This window comes from Ranitomeya imitator, chromosome 1, assembly GCF_032444005.1.
Source record: "Ranitomeya imitator isolate aRanImi1 chromosome 1, aRanImi1.pri, whole genome shotgun sequence".
NCBI lineage: Eukaryota > Metazoa > Chordata > Amphibia > Anura > Dendrobatidae > Ranitomeya > Ranitomeya imitator.
The window spans coordinates 1,130,391,688-1,130,419,064 of NC_091282.1; the positions used below are offsets into that span (position 1 = coordinate 1,130,391,688).

At 41.6% G+C, this 27,377-nt stretch overlaps 1 protein-coding gene across 1 annotated transcript in view; it reads left to right on the forward strand.

Moving 5' to 3' along the window:
• LRRC66 (leucine rich repeat containing 66) overlaps positions 1–16,163 on the forward strand; it is a 34,694-nt gene extending 18,531 nt beyond the window's left edge. The window contains exon 5 of the mRNA XM_069744484.1: positions 8,309–16,163. Coding sequence (XP_069600585.1) covers positions 8,309–15,921 — 7,613 coding nt within the window. The 3' untranslated portion in view covers positions 15,922–16,163. The remainder of the gene's footprint in view (positions 1–8,308) is intronic.
• Positions 16,164–27,377: the final 11,214 nt, after the last annotated feature.

Genomic DNA, 27,377 nt, shown 5'->3' on the forward strand with positions numbered 1-27,377 from the left:
AAGGCAAGATTGCCTTGCGCAGGCATGTACTACGGAGGACAGAGAATGAACTTCAATCCAATATTGCAGCCAGCATGCAGCCAGCGGGTAAGGAAAGGGTGAATCAAACATCCGAAAACCCCGCCCCTATGGGTGAAGATTGTTCCCTCCAAATTCAGGTGACCGTGTCCCTTTAAGGACTCAGTTTCCCAATAAGTTTTCACAATGGAAACACGCTCCTCCAAACTGTATATGTACATTGCTAACAAATGAAGAAAGAATTTGGCAGGAGTGAAATGCACCACCACACATAAACTACCGATGTGCAGATAGGCGGGCAGTAAGTCTATCTAATAGGGGAGACAACCGGCGGGGTGACAAGTCAGCGAGACCCTCAACCGGCGGGGTGACAAGTCAGCGAGACCCTTGGTGACAGGATGTTTCTCGTCGCTGTGGTTCATTGCACTCTCACTTCCCATGAACCAAAGTATGTACAGTCCAAATTTCAGAACGGCCAACCACGTCTTTTAGAAGTTACAGAAATTTTTCTGGCTAAAGTAGCAACTGAATCACCCTGTTTACCGAAAAAAAAACAAAAAAAAAAAACAATAGTGTCATGTAAGGAAATTACGAAATTACTTATAGATACTATTATTACTAACATTCTTATATACATAGAAAATGATGAAGTCAGAGGTTTAAAGGGAATCTATCATCGGATTTTTGCTATGTAATCTGAGAGCAGCATGTTGTAGACACAGAGACTCTGATTCTAGCGATGTGTCACTATATTTACAGTAGAAGATTGTATATTATCGATCTGCTTATAAGGCTGCACAGAATATATATGACAATTTAACACCTTTAAGACACTTGTTTGCGTTTGGTGCCCCCTCTGTTGCCGTTTCTGCTTTTGGCACCCCCTTCTAATGGATTGTGTAAAGGGATATCTCATCTGCCACAGTTCACATCTGTGACGTCCATTTTTTTTTAATAGAGCGAGACAAATCCTCTGTAGTACTAGAGTTGGATCCTGAGTCAGTAATCAAATATCTGTTTTCCTGTAATTTTGTTTCCTATTTATAGTGTGTTTGTGTTGATTATTTTGCCATTGAAGGCTCTTATTAGAATAAAAAAATCTTGTTTGTTATGCAAAAATGCGTCTTTTTTTTCTTTCTTTAACTTCAGCTTGTACCACAATCAGCTTTTTATCCTTTTTTTGAGAATGGTATTGTATTGAATCTCAGACACTCCATTTTGGTTTGGTTAGTTCCTCTATTATCATAGTCTATTTGTTTTCAGTGCCTCTAAGGATGAGTTGTGTTAATTCCGACAAAAATTGCACATGTGCTTCCCTCCACTCTGCAACAAAATCCATATTATCCTGAAATTGCGAGATTTCTTCTGCGGTCACAGTATAATTTTTAAGGACTTTGCAGTCCAAAATAATCTGACTTATTTTTTTTTGCGAGAGTCATTACCCGAAATTCCAATGCTTTTGTTCTTAAAATTTGCAATTCCTCTTTGTTTGAAAAAGTCTCCACATCCTCACGAGCTTTTTAAAAAAAAAACAAAAAACAAACTTTGTTTTTATTGAATTCAAAAATTTTGTATTACATACATACAGCAATGCAGACGTTATTTAAAGCATATTTATCAAGATATATACATCTATATTGGAGGTTGTATTGGTACACAGGACAGTAAGACAAAAAAAAACACAAAACTGGAAAAGGGGGAGGAAAAAGGAAGGGAGAGGGAAGCATGACAGAAACAGGTACAATTTTTACCCATTAGACACTCAGCATACGTGTCCAGCGTTAAGCTCAGGACCCACCGACACCAAAGTACACCTCCAACACCTAGCAGTGTCTCTTCGTAGCGGATTGCCCAAGGACATCGCAGTATAACGACGTCACTCCAGATGTGTTGTGGGAGCACAGAGATGAAGTTTTCCCAAGTTTTAAAAAAGGCCTGTACCCTTCCCTCCTTATGCAGAGAGGCCTCGACCTAATCCATCTGAAGCAGAAATGACAGTTTCTCTAAGAAGATTTTGAAGGGAGGGCATGGTCGTGGATCCACGTCTGCAAAATGGCCTTAGCACCAGCCTCCACCACCAAGTGCAATAGTTTAAGGGCCCCTGGTGAGCAGGTGTATGTGTCTGGTTTTACGTATCCAAATATGACCCACAAGGGTTCGTCAGGAGCAAAATTTGTCAGATGTGTAGTGGTAAATTGCGGTATTCTCTCTCAAAATGGCTTAATGACTAGGCATGTCCACAGACAATGAAACAGGTTGGCTTCTGGGGAATGGCATTTAAAACACCTGGAAAATGTGTACAGCCCCATTCTATGACCCTTTTGTGGGGTTAGGTAGAATCCATGGCAGATTTTTAGTCTCATCTCTAGGAAATGAGCTGAAGGGAGAAATTTATGGACTTGGTCTAAAGCTTTCAGAATAATGTTGAAAGTTAGGCTGGAGTCTTCAATCCGCTATTTTGTTAACGGAAATTGGGATTGTTCATATTCTAGGGCTACGTGAATGAATTTATAGTTAATGGCAATTCTTAGAATTGGGTTTGGTAAACCATCTGTGCAGAGAGACAAAATCCGCAGTGGACATGCTGCAGAAAAAAACGCGCGGAAACGTAGCGTTGTTTATTCCGCAGCATGTCAATTCTTTGTGCGGATTGCACAGCGGTTTACACCTGCTCCATAATAGGTATCCACAGGTGTGAAACCGCAGGTGGAATCCGCACAAAATCCCCCCCAAAAAATTGCGGTAATTCCACAAGAAATCCGCAGTGCGGGTTACCTGTGGATTTACCAAAATCAGTCTGGAAAAATCCGCAGAATAATCCGCAACGTGTGCACGTGGCCAAAGACGTCTCTCCAAGCCAGTTTACCACCACCTGAAACAGCGATGCTAGGTTATAGTGTCTAATATCTGGAAAGTTTATCCCACCATTTTTTTACCCTCCCAGATAAATAAGCGATGTAGATAATTGATCTGCTTCTCCTCTTTAGGCGCTAAATAAATTGGGAGAGTGTGGAGGAGGTAGAGGAGACGTGGAAACTCTGCCATTTTAATTACATTGGCTCTGCCTAGGTATGACAAGTTAAAATCTTTCCATTTGGCAAATGTAGATTTGAGGTATAATTTGATATTGGTTTTGTATAATTTAGCTGGGTGTTTTGTCACCTGTACTCCAAGGTATTTCAATGAATCATTAGTAAATTGACATGAGAATCTTGACGGTCATAAAGGTTTGAAGGGGCTGCGTAACATTATTATTATTATTAATTATTATAGCGCCATTTATTCCATGGCGCTTTACATGTGAAGAGGGGTATACATAATAAAAACAGGTACAATAATCTTGAACAATACAAGTCACAACTGGTACAGGAGGAGAGTGGACCCTGCCCACGAGGGCTCACAATCTACAAGGGATGGGTGAGGATACAGTAGGTGAGGATAGAGCTGGTCGTGCAGTGGTTTGGTCGATCAGTAGTTACTGCAGGTTGTAGACTTGCCGGAAGAGTTAGGTCTTCAGGTTCCTTTTGAAGGTTTCGATGGTAGGTGAGAGTTTGTTATGTTGTGGTAGAGAGTTCCAGAGTAGGGGTGATGCGCGAGCGAAATCTTGTATGCGATTGTGGGAAGAGGAGATAAGAGGGGAGTAGAGAAGGTGATCTTGTGAGGATCGGAGGTTGCGTGCAGGAAAGTACTGGGAGATGAGGTCACAGATTTATGGAGGAGACAGGTTGTGGATGGCTTTGTATGTCATGGTTAGGCTTTTGTACTGGAGTCTCTGGGTGATGGGGAGCCAGTGAAGGGATTGACAGAGGGGAGAGGGGGATTAGTCAGGCAGCAGAGTTTAGAATAGATTGGAGGGGTGTGAGCGTGTTCGAGGGGAGGCCACAGAGCAAGAGGTTACAGTAGTCGAGGCGGGAGATGATGAGGGCATGGACTAGGGTTTTGGCAGATTTTTGGTTTAGGAATGTACGGATCCGTGAAATAGTTTTGAGTTGAAGGTGGCAAGAAGTGGAAAGGGCTTGGATAAGGAGAGATCAGTGTCGAGGATTACCCCGAGACAGCGAGCTTGTGGGATTGGGGAGAGTGGGCAGCCATTTACTGTAATGGATAGGTTCATTGGGGGGGGGGTCGCGTGAGATGGGGGAAAGATGATGAATTCTGTTTTGTCCATGTTAAGTATTAGAAATCTAGTGGAGAAGAAGGATGAAATAGTGGATAGACATTGAGGGATTCTGGTTAGTAGGGTGGTGATATATGGTCCAGAGATGTAGATCTGTGTGTCATCAGCATAGAGATGATACTGAAAACCGTGAGATTCTATGAGCTGTCCCAGGCCAAAAGTGTAAATGGAGAAGAACTGAACCTTGCGGGACTCTGACAGATAGGGGGCGAGGTGAGGAGGCGGTTTGGTCAGTTAGGTATGATGAGATCCAGGATAGGGCCAAGTCTGTGATGCCAAGGGATGAGAGGGTGGTCTGTAGTAATAGGGAATGGTCCACTGTGTCAAAGGCAGAGGATAGATCCAGGAGGAGGAGGATAGAGTAGTGTCGCATGCTCTTGGCGGTAAATAGGTCATTGGTGACCTTAGTTAGGGCAGTTTCAGTGGAGTGGTGTGACCGGAAGCCTGATTGTAAGCGGTCGAAAAGGGAGCAGGAAGATAGATGGGAGGACAGTTCAAGATGGACGTGTTGATCCAGTAGTTTTGAGGCATAGGGGAGAAGTGATATAGGGCGATAGCTAGATACAGAGGATGGGTCAAGGGAGGGCTTTTTGAGGATAGGTGTGATTGAGGCATGTTTAAAGCTTGAGCGGAAACACCAGTTGTTAGTGATAGGTTGACGAGATGGGTTAGAGTTGGGATGAAGACTCTGGCGAGGTTTGGGATGAAGTGGGAAGGGATCGGGTCAAGTGCACAGGTGGTGAGATGCGATCTTGAGAGTAGAGTGAAGAGTCAATCTTCTGCAATGGTGAAGTTGGTTTTCGAGGTGGAGGGCTGGGTAGTTGGGAGGAAGGGCTCTGGGGGTTGTGGACTAAAACTGTCTCTGATGTTCTCAATCTTCTGCTTGAAAAATGAGGCAAAGTCTTCAGCTGAGATGAGTCGGGAGGGAGGAGGTGCTGGGGGACGGAGAGAGTTGAAGGTGTTGAATAACTGTTTAGGGTTGTTAGACAGGGAGAATATGAGAGACGAGAAGTAGGTTTGTTTAGCTGTGGCGAGTGTGGTCTTGAAAGTAGTGAGGGACTGTTTGAATGCGATTAAGTGCTCGTTGAAGTGGGATTTTTCCATCTCCGCTCTGCAGCCCTGGAAGCTCGCCTCAGTTCTTTGGTCAGGCTGGTGTGCCAGGGCTGTCTGTTGATTTTGAGAGCTTTGGTATATATGGGAGGGGCAAGAGATTCCAAAGCTGCAGCTATTGTGGTGTTATATAGAGCGGCAGCATCATCCGCATTGTGTAGGGAATTTATGTCTGTGAGAGGGAGGAGGGATTCAGAGAGTGAATGTAGATCAAGGTGTTTAAGATTTCTGCGAGGGTGTGCAAGTTTGTGGGGTGGGGATTGCAGACAAGGAGTGGAGAGATAAGAGAATGTGAGTAGATTGTGGTCAGAAAGAGGAAGAGGTGAGTTAGAGAGGTTAGATAGGGAGCAGAGGCGGGTGAAGATGAGGTCCAATGTGTGACCATCTTTGTGAGTGGCTGCAAAAGACCATTGAGGCCGAAGGAGGAAGTGAGACATAGAAGTTTAGTGGCAGCTGAGAGGGAAGTGTCAATGGGTATGTTGAAGTCGCCCATGAAGATAGTGGGGATGTCCGCAGAAAGGAAAAGTAGCCAGGTAGTGAAGTGGTCAAAGAAGGTGGTGGCTGGCCCCGTGGGACGGTAAATGACAGCCAGTTGGAGGTTGGTGGGGGCATAGATGCGCACAGAGTGCACCTCAAAGGAAGGGAGGATAACAGAGGGTGGCAGTGGGATTGGGGTGAAGGAGCAGTTATCTGACAGGAGAAAACCAACTCCTCCGCCATGCTTGCTGCTGGGGCGGGGTGTGTGAGAAAGGTGGAAGCCACCATAGGAAAGTGCAGCAGGAGAGGCTGTGTCAGAAGGGGTGAGCCAGGTTTCAGTGATGGCGGGGGCGGAAAAAGCTGGAAGCGAAACGCGCGTTGGGGTGAGGTGGGACGCTGGGTCAGCCGCAGGTAGATATAGCAATTGTCTTTTTACGTGGCACATACTTGTTATGGTCTCACTGCTTGTATGCTTAGGCAACTAAGGTGTAATACACCAGATGTATGTGTGGCATTGCTCTGTACTACACTGCAATATATGCTTTCAGCGAGTTGTATTACGTGGCATCCCACTTCTTGTTTAGGTGCTTGTGCACTATGGCACTGGATATGTTCTCCATAAATAAAGCCTTATTTTAACCATATTCTGGATCTCTTCATTGTTTCGGCTGTCTGTTATGTCAGTCCGATGGTATTGAGTACACCCCTTTTATACTCTACTCCCAATTCTAAGTGCAGAAAAGAAAAAAGGGCAGTGAGCAGGGAAAATCAAAGCCCAGTAAGTACAAAAGAAATTTGCGAACATAATATACTGTATACAAACATAAAAATGTTCTATATTATCAATTAAAACATTCAAGAAAGAATTGGACTTAAATCATGTTGGTCATTTAACCCTATAGGTTCTAGTGCCCGTTATAGGTGCCGGTTCAGACCACAAGCTTGGGAACCGCATGCAGTTAGGATTACTTAGGCTCTCAGGTGTGCAATAAGTCTCATAGATCCTTTATCTGAGGTCAAGAAACAAACATGTTCACTAAAATGTTTACGTAGAGGAAAAATAATGCCACCTATGTAAAATCTCGCTCGATCACAAATAACAGCATAAAACACATATTTGCTTTGGCAAGTGAAAAAGTGATTAATATTGTGAACAGATCTACCTAATTTAATTTGGTTACCTGAAAACATATATTTTCACATACTGCAGTGTTTACACATATAGTTCCCATTCAGTACACCTTTACGCCAACAATCTATTTTATTTTTTGTGTCATCCTTCCTTGAACGAAAGGCGCTAAGAACTATAGGGTTAAATCACCGACATGATTTAAGTCTGTTTCTTTCTTGCATGTTTTTATTGTGCTTAGTACTTGATATCAGGGCCGGACTGGCCATTTGGCAATTCTGGCAAATGCTAGAAGGGCCTGTCTGGTCATGGGCTGCCTTGTCTGCTACGTTGTTAACAGAATCGGGGTTCTCAAGATCCCCATACTGTTAAAAGTTGTGATGGAGCACAAAGTCGCTGATTCCGTCACTTACCCCAGCAGGCCACTGGTACCTTTAGAAAGATCGGTCTTGTAGAAAATCTACCTTTCCTACATCCAGGGTAATATTAGTAATATATCCCATCTGGTTCATGGGAAGGGGACAACATGGGCCTGTGTGATTTGAAAAGCCAGGGCTGAATTTCAGCCCCAGTCCGTACCTGCTTGATATAGAATATTTTTATGTTTGTATGCATTATGTTATCAAATTTCTTTCTTCCTTATTTTGTTTTGATCTTCCCTTTTCACCTTCCTCTCTCCCCTTTCTTATTTTCTGCACACAGCAATGGGAGTAGAGTATAAAAGGGATGTGTATTCTATGTTGTAATTAGTTGGAAGAAGCGTAGTTTATGGGAAACTTTCCTCCCTCAGCCCCTACATGATGCTGCTCTCAGATCACATGGTAAAATCCTGCTGACAAATTCCCTTTGAAATCCTCTGATATTCATTCTATTTAGTATGTATAGGTTTGGTTGTCATTTCTTTCTCTCCTCTCCTGAATGATCTTCTATGCTAATTCTGCCCAAATCAAGGTTAAACTTTGATTTGGTCATAAATTAGGTTAGAAGATGGATCAGGGGAAAAGGGATAAAGATGACAAATCCTGCCATCAGATGAGCGCTCTGACCAATTACCTGTGAATGGCATTCTACAGCCTACTATGTACTGTGATACATGGAAGCTGCAGATCCCAACCAAATAAAAATGTATCATAAAACCTTATTGCAAAAATGCCTTCCGGACAGTAATACATGCATTTAGGTAAAACAAAATGCCTCCAATCATGTCCATATTTTTAAAGGTACGGCACTTGTTGTTTAATTCATAATGCAAAATACAAGTATTATGGCTCAAAAGGGGAAATTGATTTTTTTTTTAAATAATTGGAAGAAAGCTGGAAAGCAGTGAAATAATCTAAATTAAGTTTCTGAAAGTAAAAATGTATGATTGAATGTATTTGTATGTTTGTGTTTTGCAGAATGTAAGAAAACATTTTGGTGGACACCACAAGGTATTATCTCAGGAGAAACCTCTGTAACAAACCAATACATTGACAAAATGAATAACTTCATACTAACAAGTCCTGACCGTTCTCATGAAGGGCTTTATATCTGCATTGCTGGCATGGAAAGAATTGTGTACCAGGTACATTTCCGGATAGAAGCAGAGACACCTATAAGGAGGCCACGTGATGTGTCCCAACTGAACGCCAGAATACGAACAGACGAAGATTTCACTCGGGCAGTTGTCCTCTCTGTAGTGATCACATTTATATGTGCCTTTGTACTTGGTGTGTTTCTTAGACCTTACTTGGAAACGTTATGGAGGAAACTTTGCAAATCCAAAGACTCAAAGAAGAAGACCTCAGATGAGGCGTATGACAATGAAGGTTTTTCAGAGGAAAATGTAGCAAGGAGGCACTCTTCAAATGGCGCAGGTAGTAGGTTGCCCATGCATGTGCCCAAAGAAAAGTCTTCTGGAAGTGATTCAGATTTTGAAGAACCAGAAGGTAGTAAATATGAGAACGTTACGTATAATGAAAGAGAAATCTGCTACAAAGATGAACCGTATGATCTCGACACTCAGATACCCACACGTAGTGAAGTTCAAAAGAGAAGTGACACACCTGAAATTGTGAAGGTTAAACATAAAAATGTCCATTCCACAAGTAATTCACATTCAAAAACAGTAACATGGGCAAGTGATAAAGAGGGTAGCCCTAAAGTCAACCTTAGAAGTGTAATGTTATTGCTAAAGCCTATTAAAATCATAGTTCCAGCATCTGAAATGGAGAATACAGATAACCATTATCAAAACATCACACCGTCTGTCATTCCCAAGAGAACTAAAGGGAGTTTTTCAGACAGCATTTCTTCCAATGATTCAGAGTTTTGGGATGCAGAAGATCGGCTTCCAGATGAGGATATTATAGTGAAATATGTTTCCACACAGCAAGTAGGATCTACAAGTAAAGGACATGTTATTCCTACAGTAAACCTCCGACACATCATGTCTTTATTGAAACCTATGAACTTTATTGTTCCAGTATCTACAGAACCTGAGATAGCTAAAAACCATTATGAAGATTTCTCGAATAGTTCTACTCAGTTCAGTGATCAAGACTTATATGACAATAGTTTGTCTGATGATGGATCCAGTAGTTCTGATGATGATCACAACTCCAAAAAGGAATCTATAATCATCATAAGGGCAAACAAAGAAAACAACTGCTCTAATATCAATCTAAAACATGCAATGTCTCTGCTGAAACCTATTAATGTAATAGTTCCAGAATTTACAGCATACGACATAGTAAAAAGTCCAACAAAGAAGCAAATGTTTCCTTTTGTTTTACCAAGATATCCTAAATATAATATGGACAATTATTCTAATCAAGCTCCTGAAAATCAACCCACAAAGGATGCAGCAGGTAAAAAGACATTTTATGACAGCACTTCGTCAGATGATGGGTCGATTGATTATGATGATAGTTCAGATGAGGCAGTTAGATTACATCCTGTTTTGCTCCCAACAACGCGAGCACCACAGAAAACCAAAACAGATACTAGTCCTACAGTGAACCTTCAACAAGCAATGTCTCTACTGAAACCTATTAACATCATAGTCCCTTCTACAGTAAGTGAGGTAGATAGAAATCTTTCACAGGATACATTTTATCCATGTGGATCAAGACCACCAAAAGATATAAAAGAAGAAAGCACTTCATCAGATGAGGGGTCATCTTTTGATTATGATGACAGTTCGGATGAGGAGGTCAAACTGAATTCTGGCTGGTCTCCAACAACACAGCAAGCATCATGGACGAACACTATTGATACTAGACCTACAGTGAATCTTCAAATAGTCATTTCTCTTCTAAAACCAATTAGTATCATAGCTCCAGAATTTGACATCAAAATGGAAGAAAGAGATATTGTTCTTAAAGAGTATCAAGATCCTGGAAATCAGTCACCAAATCTAACATATGAAGACAGTTTTGTATCTTCCACAAGGCCAACAATAGATTTGGATGATAATCAAACATCTTCTGACAGCAGTTCTTCAGAAGATGAATCAAAGAAGGATCACAGTTCAGATGAAGGAAGTGTAGTTCCTTATGTTTCAATTACAAAACAAGAAGCTTGGGCAAAAAAGGAAAAACCTACTTCTACAGTGAACCTTAAACATGTAATGTCTCTTTTAAAACCTATTAATATAATAATTCCTGAATCTACTGCTACTGATCAAGTGAAAAGACCTTCACAAATACTGTTCTTCCCAACCAGTGTATCTAGATATCCAGGGCACAGTACAGAAGATTTCAAAGTAGAACCAGAAGACAAACAAAACAATAAACCTGCAACTCTTCTCACATATGATAGGGAAGGAAAAAAGTCTACTGACAGTAGTTCATCAGATGATGGGTCCGATTTGGACTATGATGACAGTTCCAATGAGGAAGTAAAAATGACTCCTGTTTTGCTTCCAAGAAAGGAAGAATCTTGGACACACAACATTGCTACTAGACCTATAGTAAACCTCCCACAAGTCATGTCTCTTCTTAAACCTATCAGTATCATAGCTCCAGATTTCGAAAAGAAAATGGAAGATAAAGGACTTCAAGAACCTGGATATCAGTCATCCTATCCAAAATATGAAAACAATTTGATATCTACAAGACCAACCAATGATTTTGAAGATAAGCAAACATCTTCAGACAGCAGTTCATCAGACAATGAATCACAGGAGGATTATCGTTTAGATGATGGATTTATAATTCCTTCGGTTCCACTTGTAAAACAAGAAACTTGGGCAAACCAACAAAATGTTAGCCTCACAGTGAATCTCAAGCATGTAATGTCTCTTTTAAAACCTATTAATGTCACAATTCCAGATTCTCCAAAATCTGATCTGATAAGCAGACCTTCACAAATACAGTTTTTCCCAGGAAGCATTTCTAAATTTCCAGAACACACAAGTGAAGATGAAGAACCTGAAAACAGATTTGTTTCATCCACAAGTCCAATTGACTATATAGAAAGTAAGGAAACATCTTCTGACAGCAGTTCATCAGACGATGAATCAAATGAGGATTACCGTTTAGATGATGGATTTATAATTCCTTCGATCTCACTTGTAAAACAAGAAACTTGGGCAAACCAACAAAATGTTAGCCCCACAGTGAACCTCAAGCATGTAATGTCTCTTTTAAAACCTATTAATGTCACAATTCCAGAATCTCCAAAATCTGATCTAATAAGCAGACCTTCAGAAATACAGTTTCTCCCAGGAAGCATTGCTAAACTTCCAGAACACACTAGTGAAGTTGAAGAACCTGAAAACAGATTTGTTTCATCCACAAGTCCAACAGACTATATAGAAAGTAAGGAAACATCTTCTGACAGCAGTTCATCAGATGATGAATCAAAGGAGGATTACCGTTTAGATGATGGATTTATAATTCCTTCGGTTTCACTTGTAAAACAAGAAACTTGGGCAAACCACCAAAATGTTAGCCCCACAGTGAACCTCAAGCATGTAATGTCTCTTTTAAAACCTATTAATGTCACAATTCCAGAATCTCCAAAATCTGATCTAATAAGCAGACCTTCAGAAATACAGTTTCTCCCAGGAAGCATTGCTAAACTTCCAGAACACACTAGTGAAGTTGAAGAACCTGAAAACAGATTTGTTTCATCCACAAGTCCAACAGACTATATAGAAAGTAAGGAAACATCTTCTGACAGCAGTTCATCAGATGATGAATCAAAGGAGGATTACCGTTTAGATGATGGATTTATAATTCCTTCGGTTTCACTTGTAAAACATGAAACTTGGGCAAACCACCAAAATGTTAGTCCCACAGTGAACCTCAAGCATGTAATGTCTCTTTTAAAACCTATTAATGTCACAATTCTAGAATTTCCAAAGTCTGATCTAATAAGCAGACCTTCACAAATACAGCTTCTCCCAGGAAGCATTTCTAAATTTCCAGAACACACAAGTGAAGATGAAGAACCTGAAAACAGATTTGTTTCATCCACAAGTCCAATTGACTATATAGAAAGTAAGGAAACATCTTCTGACAGCAGTTTATCAGACGTCGAATCAAATGAGGATTACCGTTTAGATGATGGATTTATAATTCCTTCGGTTTCACTTGTAAAACAAGAAACTTGGGCAAACCAACAAAATGTTAGCCCCACAGTGAACCTCAAGCATGTAATGTCTCTTTTAAAACCTATTAATGTCACAATTCCAGAATCTCCAAAATCTGATCTAATAAGCAGACCTTCAGAAATACAGTTTCTCCCAGGAAGCATTGCTAAACTTCCAGAACACACAAATGAAGTTCAAGAACCTGAAAACAGATTTGTTTCATCCACAAGTCCAACAGACTATATAGAAAGTAAGGAAACATCTTTTGACAGCAGTTCATCAGACGATGAATCAAAGGAGGATTACCGTTTAGATGATGGATTTATAATTCCTTCGGTTTCACTTGTAAAACAAGAAACTTGGGCAAACCAACAAAATGTTAGCCCCACAGTGAACCTCAAGCATGTAATGTCTCTTTTAATACCTATTAATGTCACAATTCCAGAATCTCCAAAATCTGATCTAATAAGCAGACCTTCAGAAATACAGTTTCTCCCAGGAAGCATTTCTGAACTTCCAGAACACACAAGTGAAGTTGAAGAACCTGAAAACAGATTTGTTTCATCCACAAGTCCAACAGAGTATATAGAAAGTAAGGAAACATCTTCTGACAGCAGTTCATCAGACGATGAATCAAATGAGGATTACCGTTTAGACGAAGGATTTATAATTCCTTCGATTTCACTTGAAAAACAAGAAAATTGGGCAAACCCTCAAAATGTTAGCCCCACAGTGAACCTCAAGCATGTAATGTCTCTTTTAAAACCTATTATTGTCACAATTCCAGAATTTCCAAAGTCTGATCTAATAAGCAGACCTTCACAAATACAGCTTCTCCCAGGAAGCATTTCTAAATTTCCAGAACACACAAGTGAAGATGAAGAACCTGAAAACAGATTTGTTTCAGCCAGAAGTCCAATTGACTATATAGAAAGTAAGGAAACATCTTCTGACAGCAGTTCATCAGACGATGAATCAAATGAGGATTACCGTTTAGACGAAGGATTTATAATTCCTTCGATTTCACTTGAAAAACAAGAAACTTGGGCAAACCCTCAAAATGTTAGCCCCACAGTGAACCTCAAGCATGTAATGTCTCTTTTAAAACCTATTAATGTCACAATTCCAGAATCTCCGAAGAGTGATCTAGGAAAGAATCCTTTGCAATCACAGTTTTTCCCAGGTAGTATATCGAGATATCCGATGCACAGAATGGAAGACCACTATTCTAGTGATGCAGAAAATAAGTCATATGATAAAAACCAGAACATTGATAAAAGTCCTACTTTCCCGCTAAATGATGGAGAAGGCAATAAGACATTTTATGACAGTAGTTCATCAAATGATTCTAAAAAGGACAGTTCCAATGAGGAAGTTACAGTGAATCCTGGCTTGCTTTTAACAAAACAGCCATCATGGACAAGAAAAGATGAAAACCCCAAGGTGAACCTTCAGCAAGTAATTTCTCTGCTGAAACCTATTAATATTGTAGGGCCAAACTACTCTGTAACTGAATCATCTGGAAGTCCTTCACAGAAACAGTTTTTCACAACTAGTAGTACAAACCATGAAGACAGACACTGTATATCGTCCACTATAGTGATGAATGATAGTAAACGTGAGCAGACTTTTTATGACACAAGTTCATCCGAAGAAGAATCAACAACGGATGATGATGATCAATGTTCCATTGAAGAAAAGATCAAGAAATCTGATTTATTTATAACAAAGCAAGAACCATGGACATCCAAAGTAAATGTATGTCAAACTGTGAACTTCAAGCATGTATGGTCTCAAGTAAGACCTATTAATATCATATCTCCCGAGTCGGTGACAGATGTGAAATTATACTATCCATATAATCATAAGTATATCAAACAGCAAGGAGGAGTTGAAATTCAACCTCAAGATTCAAACTATGAAACACCTCATTCAGAAATTTCCAGGCAACCTACAAAATATGAAAGATATAAAGAAATACTGTCTAACAGCACTTCATCTGATGATGACTTAGATAATGGAGAAGATAACAGTTCAGATGAGGGTGGTGGAATGAATTCTGATATACTTCTAACAAGGAGTGGTACATGGGAATACACAGAAAATATTAGCCCAAATGTGAACCTCAAGTATGTAATGTCTCTGGTGAAACCAGTTAACATTAAAGCTCCAGACAGCACTGTGACTGAAGCGCTAAGACGTTTTCAGGAAAAGTATAATGTCGAAGTACGTAGGTATAAAGCAGTAGGCCAGTTACAGAATGAAACATTTAACAATTCTCCTGTACCTAAACTCAAAAGTCCTAAGTCAATGAGAGACAATGAATCAAAGCGTTTTGTTTACGAGATAAATCAGGATTTTGATGCTACTAAAGTAAATCCAAAGTTGTTAACATGGGAAAATAGTGAAAATCCTAATCAGAAAGTAAATCTAAAACATACAATGTCTCTTCTTAAACCCATCAATATTATAGCTCCAGATTTCACCACTACTGTGGCTGTGACTAGCCCTGAGCAGACATATTTGTCTAACATCTATCAACCACGAGATGGAATGGAAAATGTCTATACATATCATCACCATGATCAAGACTATAAATTTGATGGAGACAGTTCTAGAAAACAACTAAACAATACAAGTTATAAAGGCCTCAATAGTTCTAATTCAGAAGAAACCTATACTTTCTACAACAGGTTCCCTGTAGATGAGTCAAGTCAGATTTCATACAAGGGTGATATAAAAGATTCAGCTCCTCTTCCAAAGTGGACAACTCCAGCCAAAAGGGACAACACAAGCCATAAACTGAACCTCAGACATGTAATGTCTCTGTTAAAACCAATTAGAATTGCAGTACCAGACTATTTATCAACTGACGCAGTGATGAGTCCAACAAAAGTACCAGTATCAGAACGCCTATCACATACTATTTCTGAATATTACACAGACACCATCAATGATAGTTCATCAGATGATGGTTCCTTCTTCATCTTCAGTCAATCCAACTCATTATCAAATGAATCTGAGAGGATAGACACTAAGTCAGTCAACCGCAATAGCAAAAAAGAGAAGGACAAAGGAAAGGTTGCAAAAAGTGGAAAACACGGTACAACATACCCCAAAACTAATATGGCCTACAGGGACGAAAAGCTTAAAGACTTTGCTGGTGGTGAATATGAACCAAATAAAGCTAAGGATGTTCTTCATTGGTTAAACACTAACACAAATGATAAACCAAATACTGAATTTTCAAGCAGTAAAACCCCTACTGAACAAACATCAGAGCAAGAACTTGTGCTGGACCTGAACAACCAAGGATGGACAACAAGGACTATTGTTAGAAAAGAGAACCTTTCCATGCCAACTTATTTCTTACCAGATTTTGGTGAAACAAGCACCGATGGAAATTTGATTGATTTTACCAATGACACATAACAATCCTTGGATGCATCTGTATAAAAGGAGGTTTCATCCACAGTGGACTATTCCATCCCAATGCATCAAAGGAAGTGCTTTCAAACATGAGAAAGCTTTATTCATTTTCGGAATCCTTGAATGAAGAACAAATCTAACGTGAAGTAGATTCAAACTCCATCATATTGGACACTATAGTATATGTAGATATATTGTAAAGTATGATATCATAAACCTGTATATTAAATCTATTTGCCACTCAATTGTTAATATTTTCTACTTGTGTTGAGCGATACCTTCCGATATCGGGAAATATCGGATGGGATTGGATCGGACAGATACCCCAAAAATATCGGATATCGCCGATTCCAATACCGGAAACCAATGCAAGTCAATGGGACAAAAATATCGGAATGAAAATAAACCCTTTCTTTCCTTGTAGGTTAATTCTACATAAAGGAAAACAACTAAGAATAATGTAGAATGTATTGGGGGAGGTGGAGGAGACATTAAAGGCATAGAGGTTTAGCCCAATCAAATGGAATAGCGGTAATTAATTTTTTTTTAAGGCGTTCGGAGTTACAAAGATATTAACTATGTTAAGCTTTTTTATATTTTGTCAGATATTTTTTGTATGCTTCACTACTTCCATGCTCTTCACCTTCTTTTTTACTTCTCCCACACTTTCTCCTTCATCATCCTCAGCAGCATCTTTTTCATCAACTTCTTCACCTTCTTCTTCTTCATCACCTTCTTCCTATTATTATTTTCTCTTCGCCACGACAGCACCCACTGAGAGAGGGGATCCGCCCCTAGGAACAGGAAACCCTACAGAGAGATAAAAGAGGCGGTCCCCCTCGCTCCCACAGTTTTGGTTTCCTGTTCCTATGGGAAGATCCACGGAGAAAAGGAGGCCCAGCCTGGATGCCGCTTGCGCAGTTTACCTGTGAGGACGGCAAGGGCTCCAGAGCTGGAGGCAGCGTCGGGGGTCCTGGGTCAGTTCCCCCCTCTGCTGGCAGACGCTGTGAGGCCAGGACAGATGTTGCTGGCTCACAGGAATTCATTCGGCGGGTCTGCAGGGAGCAAGCGCCAGTAAGCAGCGTCGCGCCATCCTCGGCGGTCGTTCAAGGCAGCGTGGAGCCCCGTGTATGCCCCCGGAAGTGCAGGTAAGCTTCCGGGGTGATGGAGGAGAGAGACGGCGCCTGCGCTGATGCCGGTGGCATTGCAGGCGCATACAGTATGGCCGCAACCCGGAAGTGATTAGCACTTCCGGGTTCAACAGGAAGAAGATGGCGGCCTCCATGTGAAAAGGACGCCGGCGCTGACAATCCGGCGTCCAATATGGATTCTGCAAAGGAGCCTGCGATGCCTTCTCTGGAGGTCACCGCTAGTACCCCACGCAGCCATAGCAGCAGCAGACGCTCTAGACAGAGCGGATCTTCTAGGAAGAAGTCGGACCGACCTATTCCTCCACCTATGCCTCAGTCTCCTCCTCAGCCAGTACCTTGACAGACAGCTTCACTGGGTGAGTGTGCATCTTCCCCACTAAGCTGATTATTGTCCCCTCTCCCTCTATACACCCTAGGCAAAAAGAACGGAAAAAACGAAACACAAACAGTGTGCGTTATGTCTCCAGCCCCTTCCAGATAGTCACACTAAGAGGCTTTGTAATTCATGTATTAATACTACCTTACGGGAGGAAGCCTTAGTTAAATCTGAAGATATTAGAATCATGATTAGGGAAGAATTACGAGCCCTGCATAGTTCTGACAAGGAGCCGCGTACTAAGGAGAAAAGGGGATACGTTTCCCCTATATCTGACCAGCCCTCTGATATAGAGGATGCAGACTCTGACAAATCCCAAGAATATGTTTCCTCGGATGAGGGTCAGGATACATGCTTTCCCACGGATAGTATTGATAACCTTGTGAAGTCCGTTTGTAATACCATGGGCATCGAGGATTCTAAGGTCCCTAGAACACAGCAAGACATAATGTTTGCTGATCTATCCGAAAGAAAGAGGCCCTCCTTTCCGGTAATAGTAGCAGTGAAAAATTTAATCAAAAAGGAGTGGGAAAGCCAGGGGCAAAGGGGGTTACCACCATCTTCAAAAAGGCGTTATCCCTTCAATGATGAAGAGTTTTCAACCTGGTCAAAAGCCCCGAAGGTAGACGCGGCAGTGGCATCCACATCCAAAAGATCCTTGCTGCCTGTGGAGGATTCAGGCTCGTTACAAGATCCACTAGACCGTAAGGCTGACTCGCTTTTGAAAAGAGCCTTGGAGACTTCTACAGGGGCTTTTAGACCGGCTATTTCGGCTACATGCACCGCTAGGTCCATGCTAGTCTGGCTAAGTGACTTGGAGGAAGGGCTGAAAGGAGGTCTCTCTCGAGACAAATTATTATCCTCTATACCCCTAATTAGGGGAGCTACAGCCTTCTTAGCGAACTCATCTGCTGATTCCATCCGCCTGGCAGCCAAGTCGGCAGGACTGACGAATGCAGCCCGTAGGGCCCTGTGGCTTAAGGGCTGGAGGGGTGATCCCCAAACGAAATCCAAATTGTGTGGCCTCCCATGTCAGGGTGAGTACCTGTTTGGTACTAAACTGGACGAGATTCTAACCAAAGCGGGAGAGAGAAAAAAGGGCTTCCCTAATAATAATAATAATTACCTTCCATTCTATAGGAGAGCGTTCCGAAAGCCCGCGTTTAATAAAAGGAAGGATTTTAAGAACCAAGACCGCTGGGCCACAAGAGACACAAAACAAAGAGGTGCATTCTTTGGGAAGCGCCCTTTCAAGGTTGAAGACAAACCCCGTTAGGACAGATCTGCCTGTGGGAGGCAGATTGTCCTCCTTCTCAAATCAGTGGCGGGCAATAACATCTAATGTTTGGGCAAATAGCCTCATCACCTCTGGCTTAAGATTAAAATTTTCCCGAGTCCCTCCGGACTCATTTCTATTGACTTCATTAAAGTCTCAATTGCAACAGGAGGCATTGGAGCAGGAGGTAATGAATCTTCTATCCAAGGGAGTCTTGGTGGAAGTTCCATTCCTTCAGGAGGGAAAGGGATTCTATTCCCCGTTATTTTTGATTCCAAAACCGGATGGGACATTCAGAACAATTATAAATCTTAAAAAGTTGAACATCTACTTAGAAAATCAAACCTTTAAAATGGAGTCTATCCGGTCCACCATTAAACTCCTGTTTCCCCATTGCTTTATGACGGTTCTTGACCTTAAAGATGCGTATTACCATCTACCAATTTATATAGAGCATCAACAATATCTCCGTGTGGCGATTGTATTGAATGGGTGTATCCGGCACTTTCAGTAAACAGCAATGCCTTTTGGACTATCTATAGCTCCTAGAGTGTTCACTAAATTAATGGTGGAGGTAATGTCATACCTAAGGTTAAAGGACACCCTCGTAATTCCATACCTAGACGACATCTTGGTAGTAGGAAATTCTCCTTCACAATGTCAACAACGATTGTGTAATATGATAGCATCTCTGCAAGGATTAGGTTGGATAATAAACTGGGAAAAATCTAGGCTATTCCCAACAACTCGGCAAATTTTTCTGGGGATATTAGATTCTACAAGCCAGAGATGTTTCCTTCCGGAAACTAAACAAATAACGGTTAGAAATAAGGTTCAGTCGGTAATAGATAAACAAAGTCGTTCCAGCTCCATATTCTTAAAAATCCAGGCTTGAAACTTTATTGTGCCAATGTAAAAACAGTGGATACATGCTCTCCGGCCGCACACCGGGACACAGACAGCGACGCGTTTCGATCCCTAAGGATCTTTATCAAAGCTGCATACATGTAATTGTGTGCTCATTATATAAGACCTAGTGACCAATGCAAGTCATAAACAACCAGCAGCCAAACCGCATGTCAACTTTAATTCTTCCGATCCTGACTCTTCGGATAATAATCGCAGTGTCTCGGATTTGTCTTCTGGAGAAACTTGTACCATTGGAAGAAAAAAGTTTTTTTGACATTCAAAAAACGCAAAAGGCGGGGCGGTAGGAAGCACCGCAGAAGGCTATGGAGTTATGACTCGTCACAGGAGACGGCTTTTCAAATGAATATTACCAACAACAACGATAATGTCTTAAATCTATCTTCAAGAAGTCTAACATCGGACCAATTGGAAGTTCTTTCCTTAGGTCTTAATTTTGTGCCTAACCAGAAATTTGACTTATTTGCTACCATTCTTGATGTCAATAAATTTGTGCGTAATCTGACTGTTAAAAAGCATTTTTTGGATAATACCAATGATGTAGATCCAGGGGATAATATTAATCATCATGAGGTACCCGATAATGAATTTTTGGGCATGAATTTTTCCGAACAAATGTCTTTGGTCACTTTACAATCTCTCAATACAGAGGATCAGCTTAATATTCCTACTATTAATCAATCTCCTGATTTTACAACTAAAAATCCATATTTTTATCCTGTCCATGCCAGATCTGAGTGCATGGACAGGTTTCAGGAAATTGTGAAAAAGGAATTAAGAAAATTGAGTAACAGCATGTCATCTACTTCCTATAATCACAACACTAGGAATTTTTCAAGTAAACAATGGCGAGCATTACAGGAATTGAAGGAGATGGAAGACGTCATAATTAAAGTGTCAGACAAGGGGGGATTGGTGGTGGTTATGAATTCATCTGACTATTGTTGTAAAATTATGGAATTGCTTTCGGACACGTCCACTTATGATAAACTGAGCTCCAATCCGTCAACCAAATTCAAGGAACAAATAGACATTATCATCAGGGAAGGTTTTAGCCTTGGTGTGCTTTCAAAAAAACAAATGGATTATTTGATTGTTACAGATCCGGTATGTCCGATTTTACATGGACTTCCCAAAGTCCATAAGACTGATGCCATTCCACCTATGAGGCCAATAGTCTCCGGCATTGGCTCAGCCAATGAGCATTTGGGGGAATGGGTTGATTCAGTACTTCATCCTCTTGTATGCAGAATTCCTGGATACATTAAAGACTCTAAGGAGGTGCTTAATGTTTTTTCGGACAAATTGTGGCTTTCCAGTTATTCTTGGCTATGCTGTGACGTAATTTCGTTATATACATGTATTCCACATGATTGGCAATGCGTGCCCTTCAATTTCATTTAGATGGATTTAGTGATTATTCAAGTGATTTAAAAAACTTTATTTTACAGGCCACATTTTTTCTCATGACACATAATTTTTTTTCTTTCAATGGTCAATTTTTTTTTACAGAAATCTGGTGTGGCCATGGGTGCTAAATTTTCACCTTCCCTGGCTAACCTTGTCATGGCATCTTGGGAGTATGAGTTTATTTTTTCTGTCTCCAATCCATTTTTGTCTTGTCTAGTCTGGTATGGCAGATACATCGATGATTTGCTCATTATTTCGGGTGCCGATGTATCTGCCATACCGGAATTTGTGAATTATCTGAATTCCAATGTATATAATATACGCTTCACTTATAGACAGGATACTAGCCATGTTCATTTTTTGGATCTTAGTTTGAGTGGTGTTGCCAATTGTTTAATTTCAACAAATACACATCACAAGTCACTTAGTGGGAACACTATTCTGCACGCGAGCAGTGGCCACCCTAGGCATACAATTCGTTCTGTTCCAGTAGGAGAATATGTCAGAGTCAAACGCAATTGCAGTAATAACTGCGATTTAGGCCGGGGTCACACTAGACCGTAATACAGACGAGTGCAATGTGATAAAAAATCGCATAGCACTCGTCCCAATGTTAATCTATGGGGCAGCTCCCATCATCCGATATTTTCTCGGCCGTATTCAGGATCCGAGTGAAATCGCAGCATGCTGCGATTGTCAGCGTTTCTCGGCCGAGAATCGTCAATGAAAGTCTATGGGGGCGAGAAAAAATAGCACAGCACACGGACCATCAGTGTGACTTGCGAGAAATTCTCAGGCATTGGGCAGGTGACAGGAAAGGCTCAGCCATTATTTGCTCATTTTGCAAGTGTGTGAGAAAATCTCACCATACGGATGCCATACGGATGTCACACGGATGTCACACGGATCATTTGATGCGAGAAAATCGCATCCTCGCACTGCACACGGATCACTGTTTTGGTAACATTTGTGCGATTCTCGTCCGTCAAAAACGGACCGTTTTTTTATACGTTGTGTGTGTCCCCGGCCTTAAAGAGAGAATTGAATCTGGTATCGGGCAAACTTAAACGTCGCCACTACCCAGATTGGACTTTGAATAGGGCGCAAGAAATTGTTAGTCATAAGAAACGGGAGGATCTTATTGTTCGCAAGCCTAATATGCCGTCAGCTCCTCGTGACGCAGGCAAACCTTTTGTTTGCTTTCAATTTAGCCCTCAGTTCCATCAGATCAAGGGCATTATTAATAAATTTCTTCTTATCTTAGAAGAAGATGAAAGTTTGGCTAGAATTTTACAAACTGGCGTTAATGTTGTGGCTAGGAAAGCCCCCTCCATAGGTAATAGAATTTCGCCAAGTTTGTTTTGTACTAAGAGTCAGAGGAGTAGGACATGGCTTGACTATAATGGTTTCTTTAAATGTGGCTCTAATAAATGTAGGACTTGTGCACATGCGAATATCACGAAAATGTTTCATAGTAGCGATAATTCTCAAAGTTTTAATATCAAACAATATATTAATTGCAACACCGATTTTGTTATTTATAAAATCGATTGTACCATGTGCCAGTTATCATATGTGGGATGCACGTCATGCAGATTAAAAGTTCGGGTAGGTGAACATTTGTCACACTGGCAATTCAACTCGCACTATTACTGCGGCTTCGAAGCACTTTATTTCAGTCCATGCTCGCAGCACTCAATTCTTTAGAGTACAGGGAATTGAAAGGGTTAACAAACCAACACGGGGTGGAGACATGAGATGATTGCTTCACACTCGTGAGGCTTTTTGGATCTATTACCTCAACACCCGGTTTCCTGCAGGTCTCAACAAACGTAGTGAACTGATGTTTCATTATTAATGTTATTTGCATGTGTTTTGGTATGGTTTTAAGAATTAATTTTTCTTGTTTATTTATTTTATTATATGTCAAATTTGTTAAGTTATGTGCGATGATCTGGAGTCCTTTTTTATCTGAAGGACCTTGTGCTGGATCATGTGACCACTTGCTGGTGTTGCATTGGTCACTAGGTCTTATATAATGAGCACACAATTACATGTATGCAGCTTTGATAAAGATCCTTAGGGATCGAAACGCGTCGCTGTCTGTGTCCCGGTGTGCGGCCGGAGAGCATGTATCCACTGTTTTTACATTGGCACAATAAAGTTTCAAGCCTGGATTTTTAAGAATATGGAGCTGGGACGACTTTTTTTTTTTTTCTTTCCTCATCTGATGACTACGCTGATCTACGTGGAGTTCCGTGCACCTGCGGTGGCTGCTTGGTGAGCTGGCTGTGTCTATTTTAGCTGTTTTGGTAATAGATAAAACCCTCATTTCTTTGAGAGAAGGCATGTTCCTTCTTGGCTCCTTCACGTCATGTATCCCAGCGGTTCCATGGGCCCAATTCCATTCGAGGCATTTACAGTATGCAATTTTACATGAAGAAGAAAAATCTCATGGTCGTTTAGATGTTAAGATTTCTCTTTCTGATGAAGTAGTCCAATCTCTAAACTGGTGGCTAGAACAAAAAAACTTGGTTAGAGGGGTCCCCTGGGTAGTCAAACCCTCAAACATAATATGTACGGATGCCAGTCCTACTGGCTGGGGAGCACATTTAGAAGACCACCTAGTCCAAGGACTATGGTCAGTCACAGAGTCAGACGACTCTTCTAATATAAGAGAGCTAAAAGCTATCTATCATGCTCTATGTGCATTCCTTCCGCAGCTACTCGGGACACATAGCAGAATTCTGTCAGACAACATGACATCAGTGGCTTATATCAATCATCAAGGAGGAACAAGATCAGGAACTCTTATGTCTATAACCGAAGACATTCTAACTATAGCCGAAGAACATCTTCTGTCCCTGTCAGCGCTACATGTCAGAGGAGTGGACAACTCAAGAGCAGACTTCCTCAGTCGTCATACCCTCCACCAAGAGGAGTGGGTTCTAAATCATCGAATTTTCAAAATGATAACTATGAAATGGGGTGTTCCCGATATAGATCTCTTCGCTACAAGAAACAACAGGCAGTTAAAAAGATTTGCTTCAATGTTCCAGGCCGACAATCCCGATATTCTCAATGCCCTTCAGGTTCCTTGGACATTTCAGAAAGCATACGCTTTTCCTCCTCTGATTCTTCTTCCAACAGTAATCAGGAAGATAAGGGAGGACCGGGCAAATATAATCCTGATCGCCCCATTTTGGCCAAAGAGACCATGGTTTTTCCCTACTCAGAGCCATGTCCATCTCAGATCCGTGGATTCTCCCGGAGGATCAGGATCTTCTTTTCCAGGGGTTCTTCAACCAGCCTCATGTGAAGGGTCTACGATTGACAGCCTGGAATTTGAGAGGCAGCTGTTAAAACTAAGAGGCTTCTCTGATAAAGTAATTAATACCTTATTGGCAAGTAGAAAGAAATCCATTACTGCCATATATGTGAGAGTGTGGAAGAAATTTTTAAATCTCTATCCATCAGCCTTATCAAATAAAATTCCCGTCTCTACTATTCTAGAGTTTCTTCAGAAAGGTCGTGTTCTGCTCTAGGGGCCTTGTATTGTCACAATGTGGCGGGTAATAGGTGGATAGCTAGATTTATTTCAGCCTGCCAGAGATCAGAGCCAGTCCAGATTCCCCAGATACCTCCTTGGGATATTAATTTGGTCCTGGAAGCCTTAACAGGTCACCCATTTGAGCCTCTAGACTCAGCTCATATCAAATGTATTTCCCTTAAGAATGCTCTTCTTGTCGCGCTGGTATCGGCAAGAAGGGTAAGTGACATACAGGCGCTATCAGTAGATCCTCCCTTTATGTCAATTTTTCCAGATAGAATTGTCTTGAAAACAGACCCTTCCTACCTACCTAAAATGTGTACTAAATTTCATAGGTCTCAAGAAATCCTTCTTCCTTCTTTTTATAATGACCCTGCAGATCAAGAGGAAGAAAAGTACCATACTTTAGATGTGAGAAGGGCTATAATAGCTTATCTAGACAGGACTAGCGCCTGGAGGAAGAGCAGGGCTCTCTTTGTTTCCTTCCAGGGTCAAAGGAAAGGATCTGGTGTTACAAAAGGCACACTATCCCGATGGATTCGGGAGGCGATATACCTGGCCTATTCGTCTAAAGGGGAGAATCCACCTGAAGCTGTGAAGGCACATTCCACCCGGGCGATAGCATCATCCTGGGCTGAGCGAGCAGAGGTTCTTATAGAACTCATATGTAAGGCCGCAACCTGGTCTTCCCCTTCTACCTTCTATAGTCACTATAGGTTAGATCTATCTGCCTCCACTGATTTGTGTTTCGGTAGATCTGTTCTTAATACGATAATCCCCCCCAAATAACTATCTCTGAAAGTCTCTCAGTGGGTGCTGTCGTGGCGAAGAGAAAACACCGGATTACGTACCGGTAATGCTCTTTTATAGAGCCACGACAGCACCCCTTCACTTCCCTCCCATTTACATATATTAGTTTACATATGAGCACTGTTAAGGGTGGTGGATTCCTGTAATTATACATAGTTAAGTTATAGTAAATGATGATATAGAATTACCTACTAAAACTGGTGGGCGGTTCCTCGCAATCTCTGTAACCGAAACTGTGGGAGCGAGGGGGACCGCCCCTTTTAGCTCTCCGTAGGGTTTCCTGTTCCTAGGGGCGGATCCCCTCTTTCAGTGGGTGCTGTCGTGGCTCTATAAAAGAGCATTACCGGTACGTAATCCGGTGTTTTTTTACATTCTTCATATTCTTCTTACTCAACTATTATTCTTCATATTCTTTTTCTTCATCATATTCTTATTTGTGACAGGCATTCCTGTAGTTGTTATCTATAAAAGTTTGAAGATTACACCTTCCGTTCTGCCTGTCACAAAAGATTTACAACAGGATTTGTCCGTGTTCAGTTTTGCCTGCAGCAGCAGGTATTTTCCAGGGGCACCACGAGGAGGAACGGACTCACCCCCATACACTGCTTAGTCTTCTTCTGCTTATAATTTAGATATATTTTGCTCTGATTTTTAGTATTATGCTTAATGTTCTTCTTTTTGTTTCGCAGCTTCTTGTTCTTCTGCTTCTTGGTCTTCTGTCTCTTGTTCTTCTGTATCTTGGTGGTTGTCTTCTTGTTCTTTGTCCTTTTGGTCATCTTCTTCAGGGTCATCTTCTTGGTCTTCTTCAGGGTGGTCTTCAGGGTCGTCGTCTTCGGGGTCGTCGTCTTCTTCGGAGTGGTCTTCAGGGTCGTCATCTCTAGGGTCGTCGTCTTCTTCGGGGTGGTCTTCAGGGTCATCGTCTCCAGGGTAGTCATTTTCGGGGTCATCGTCTTCTTCGGGGTGGTCTTCAGTGTTGTTGTCTTTAGGGTCGTCGTCAGGGAGATCCAGAGTGATTACCAAAAACCATTTCAAAAAGCTTGAACTTGGAAATGTAGTAGAAAGTACAAGAGCCAATGGAACTATCGAGGACCAGCTGATGGTACTGGAACCCGGTTACTAAGCAGGAGGTACCCATGCCAGAAAGCACTACCAAGGACCAGCAGACGTTGGTGGAACGAGAAGGAGGCACCTAAGCCAAAGGCCCTGCCTGGAACCAGCTGATGTTACTGGAACCCAGGGGGACATATTCAAGATTTACTTCCAAAGAACCAGCTAATGGTACTGGAACTCAGATAGGCAGCCGAAGGTACGCATGAAAAAAAAGTTGCAAGGCCGTGAGCCGGCCGGAGTTACCAAAACCCACAGTCCTACAGGGGGAGCTTGTCCGATTGGCACTACGGAACCAGCCTTCATTGCCAGATCCCGCAGCCCACATAGGAAGCACCTAAACTGCAGACACCATAGAGTCGGCTAACCCGATCAGAACACGACAGGACAAAGTATTGGAGGCAAAGTTATGTTGACACTACCCGGAACCAGCTGGCGGTGCTGGAATCAGGCTGGTCAGGAGGGAGTACCCGTGCCAAAGACACTTCTGAGCAGCAACTGGCGGTGTTGGAGCCCAGGGTAAATACTAGAAACTAAGTGGAGGCAGAGACGTAATTGGAGCATGTTTAAAATCTGTAGTAGAAGTGTGAATGTGGACAGAGCAGGAAAAATTGCCGGACACACAGCAGGGGATCAGCTGACGTTACTGAGCCCCAATAACACAGGATCAAGTGTTGACTGTCCAGACAGCACTTCTGAGCAGCAACTGGCGGTGTTGGAGCCCAGGGATTAGAGTTCAGGTGGTAGAAACATGAACACAACAGGAGACTTGGATACTGTTGCCAACCAATTATTTAAAGGGAACCTGTCACCTGAATTTGGCGGGACAGGTTTGTGGTCATATGGGCGGGG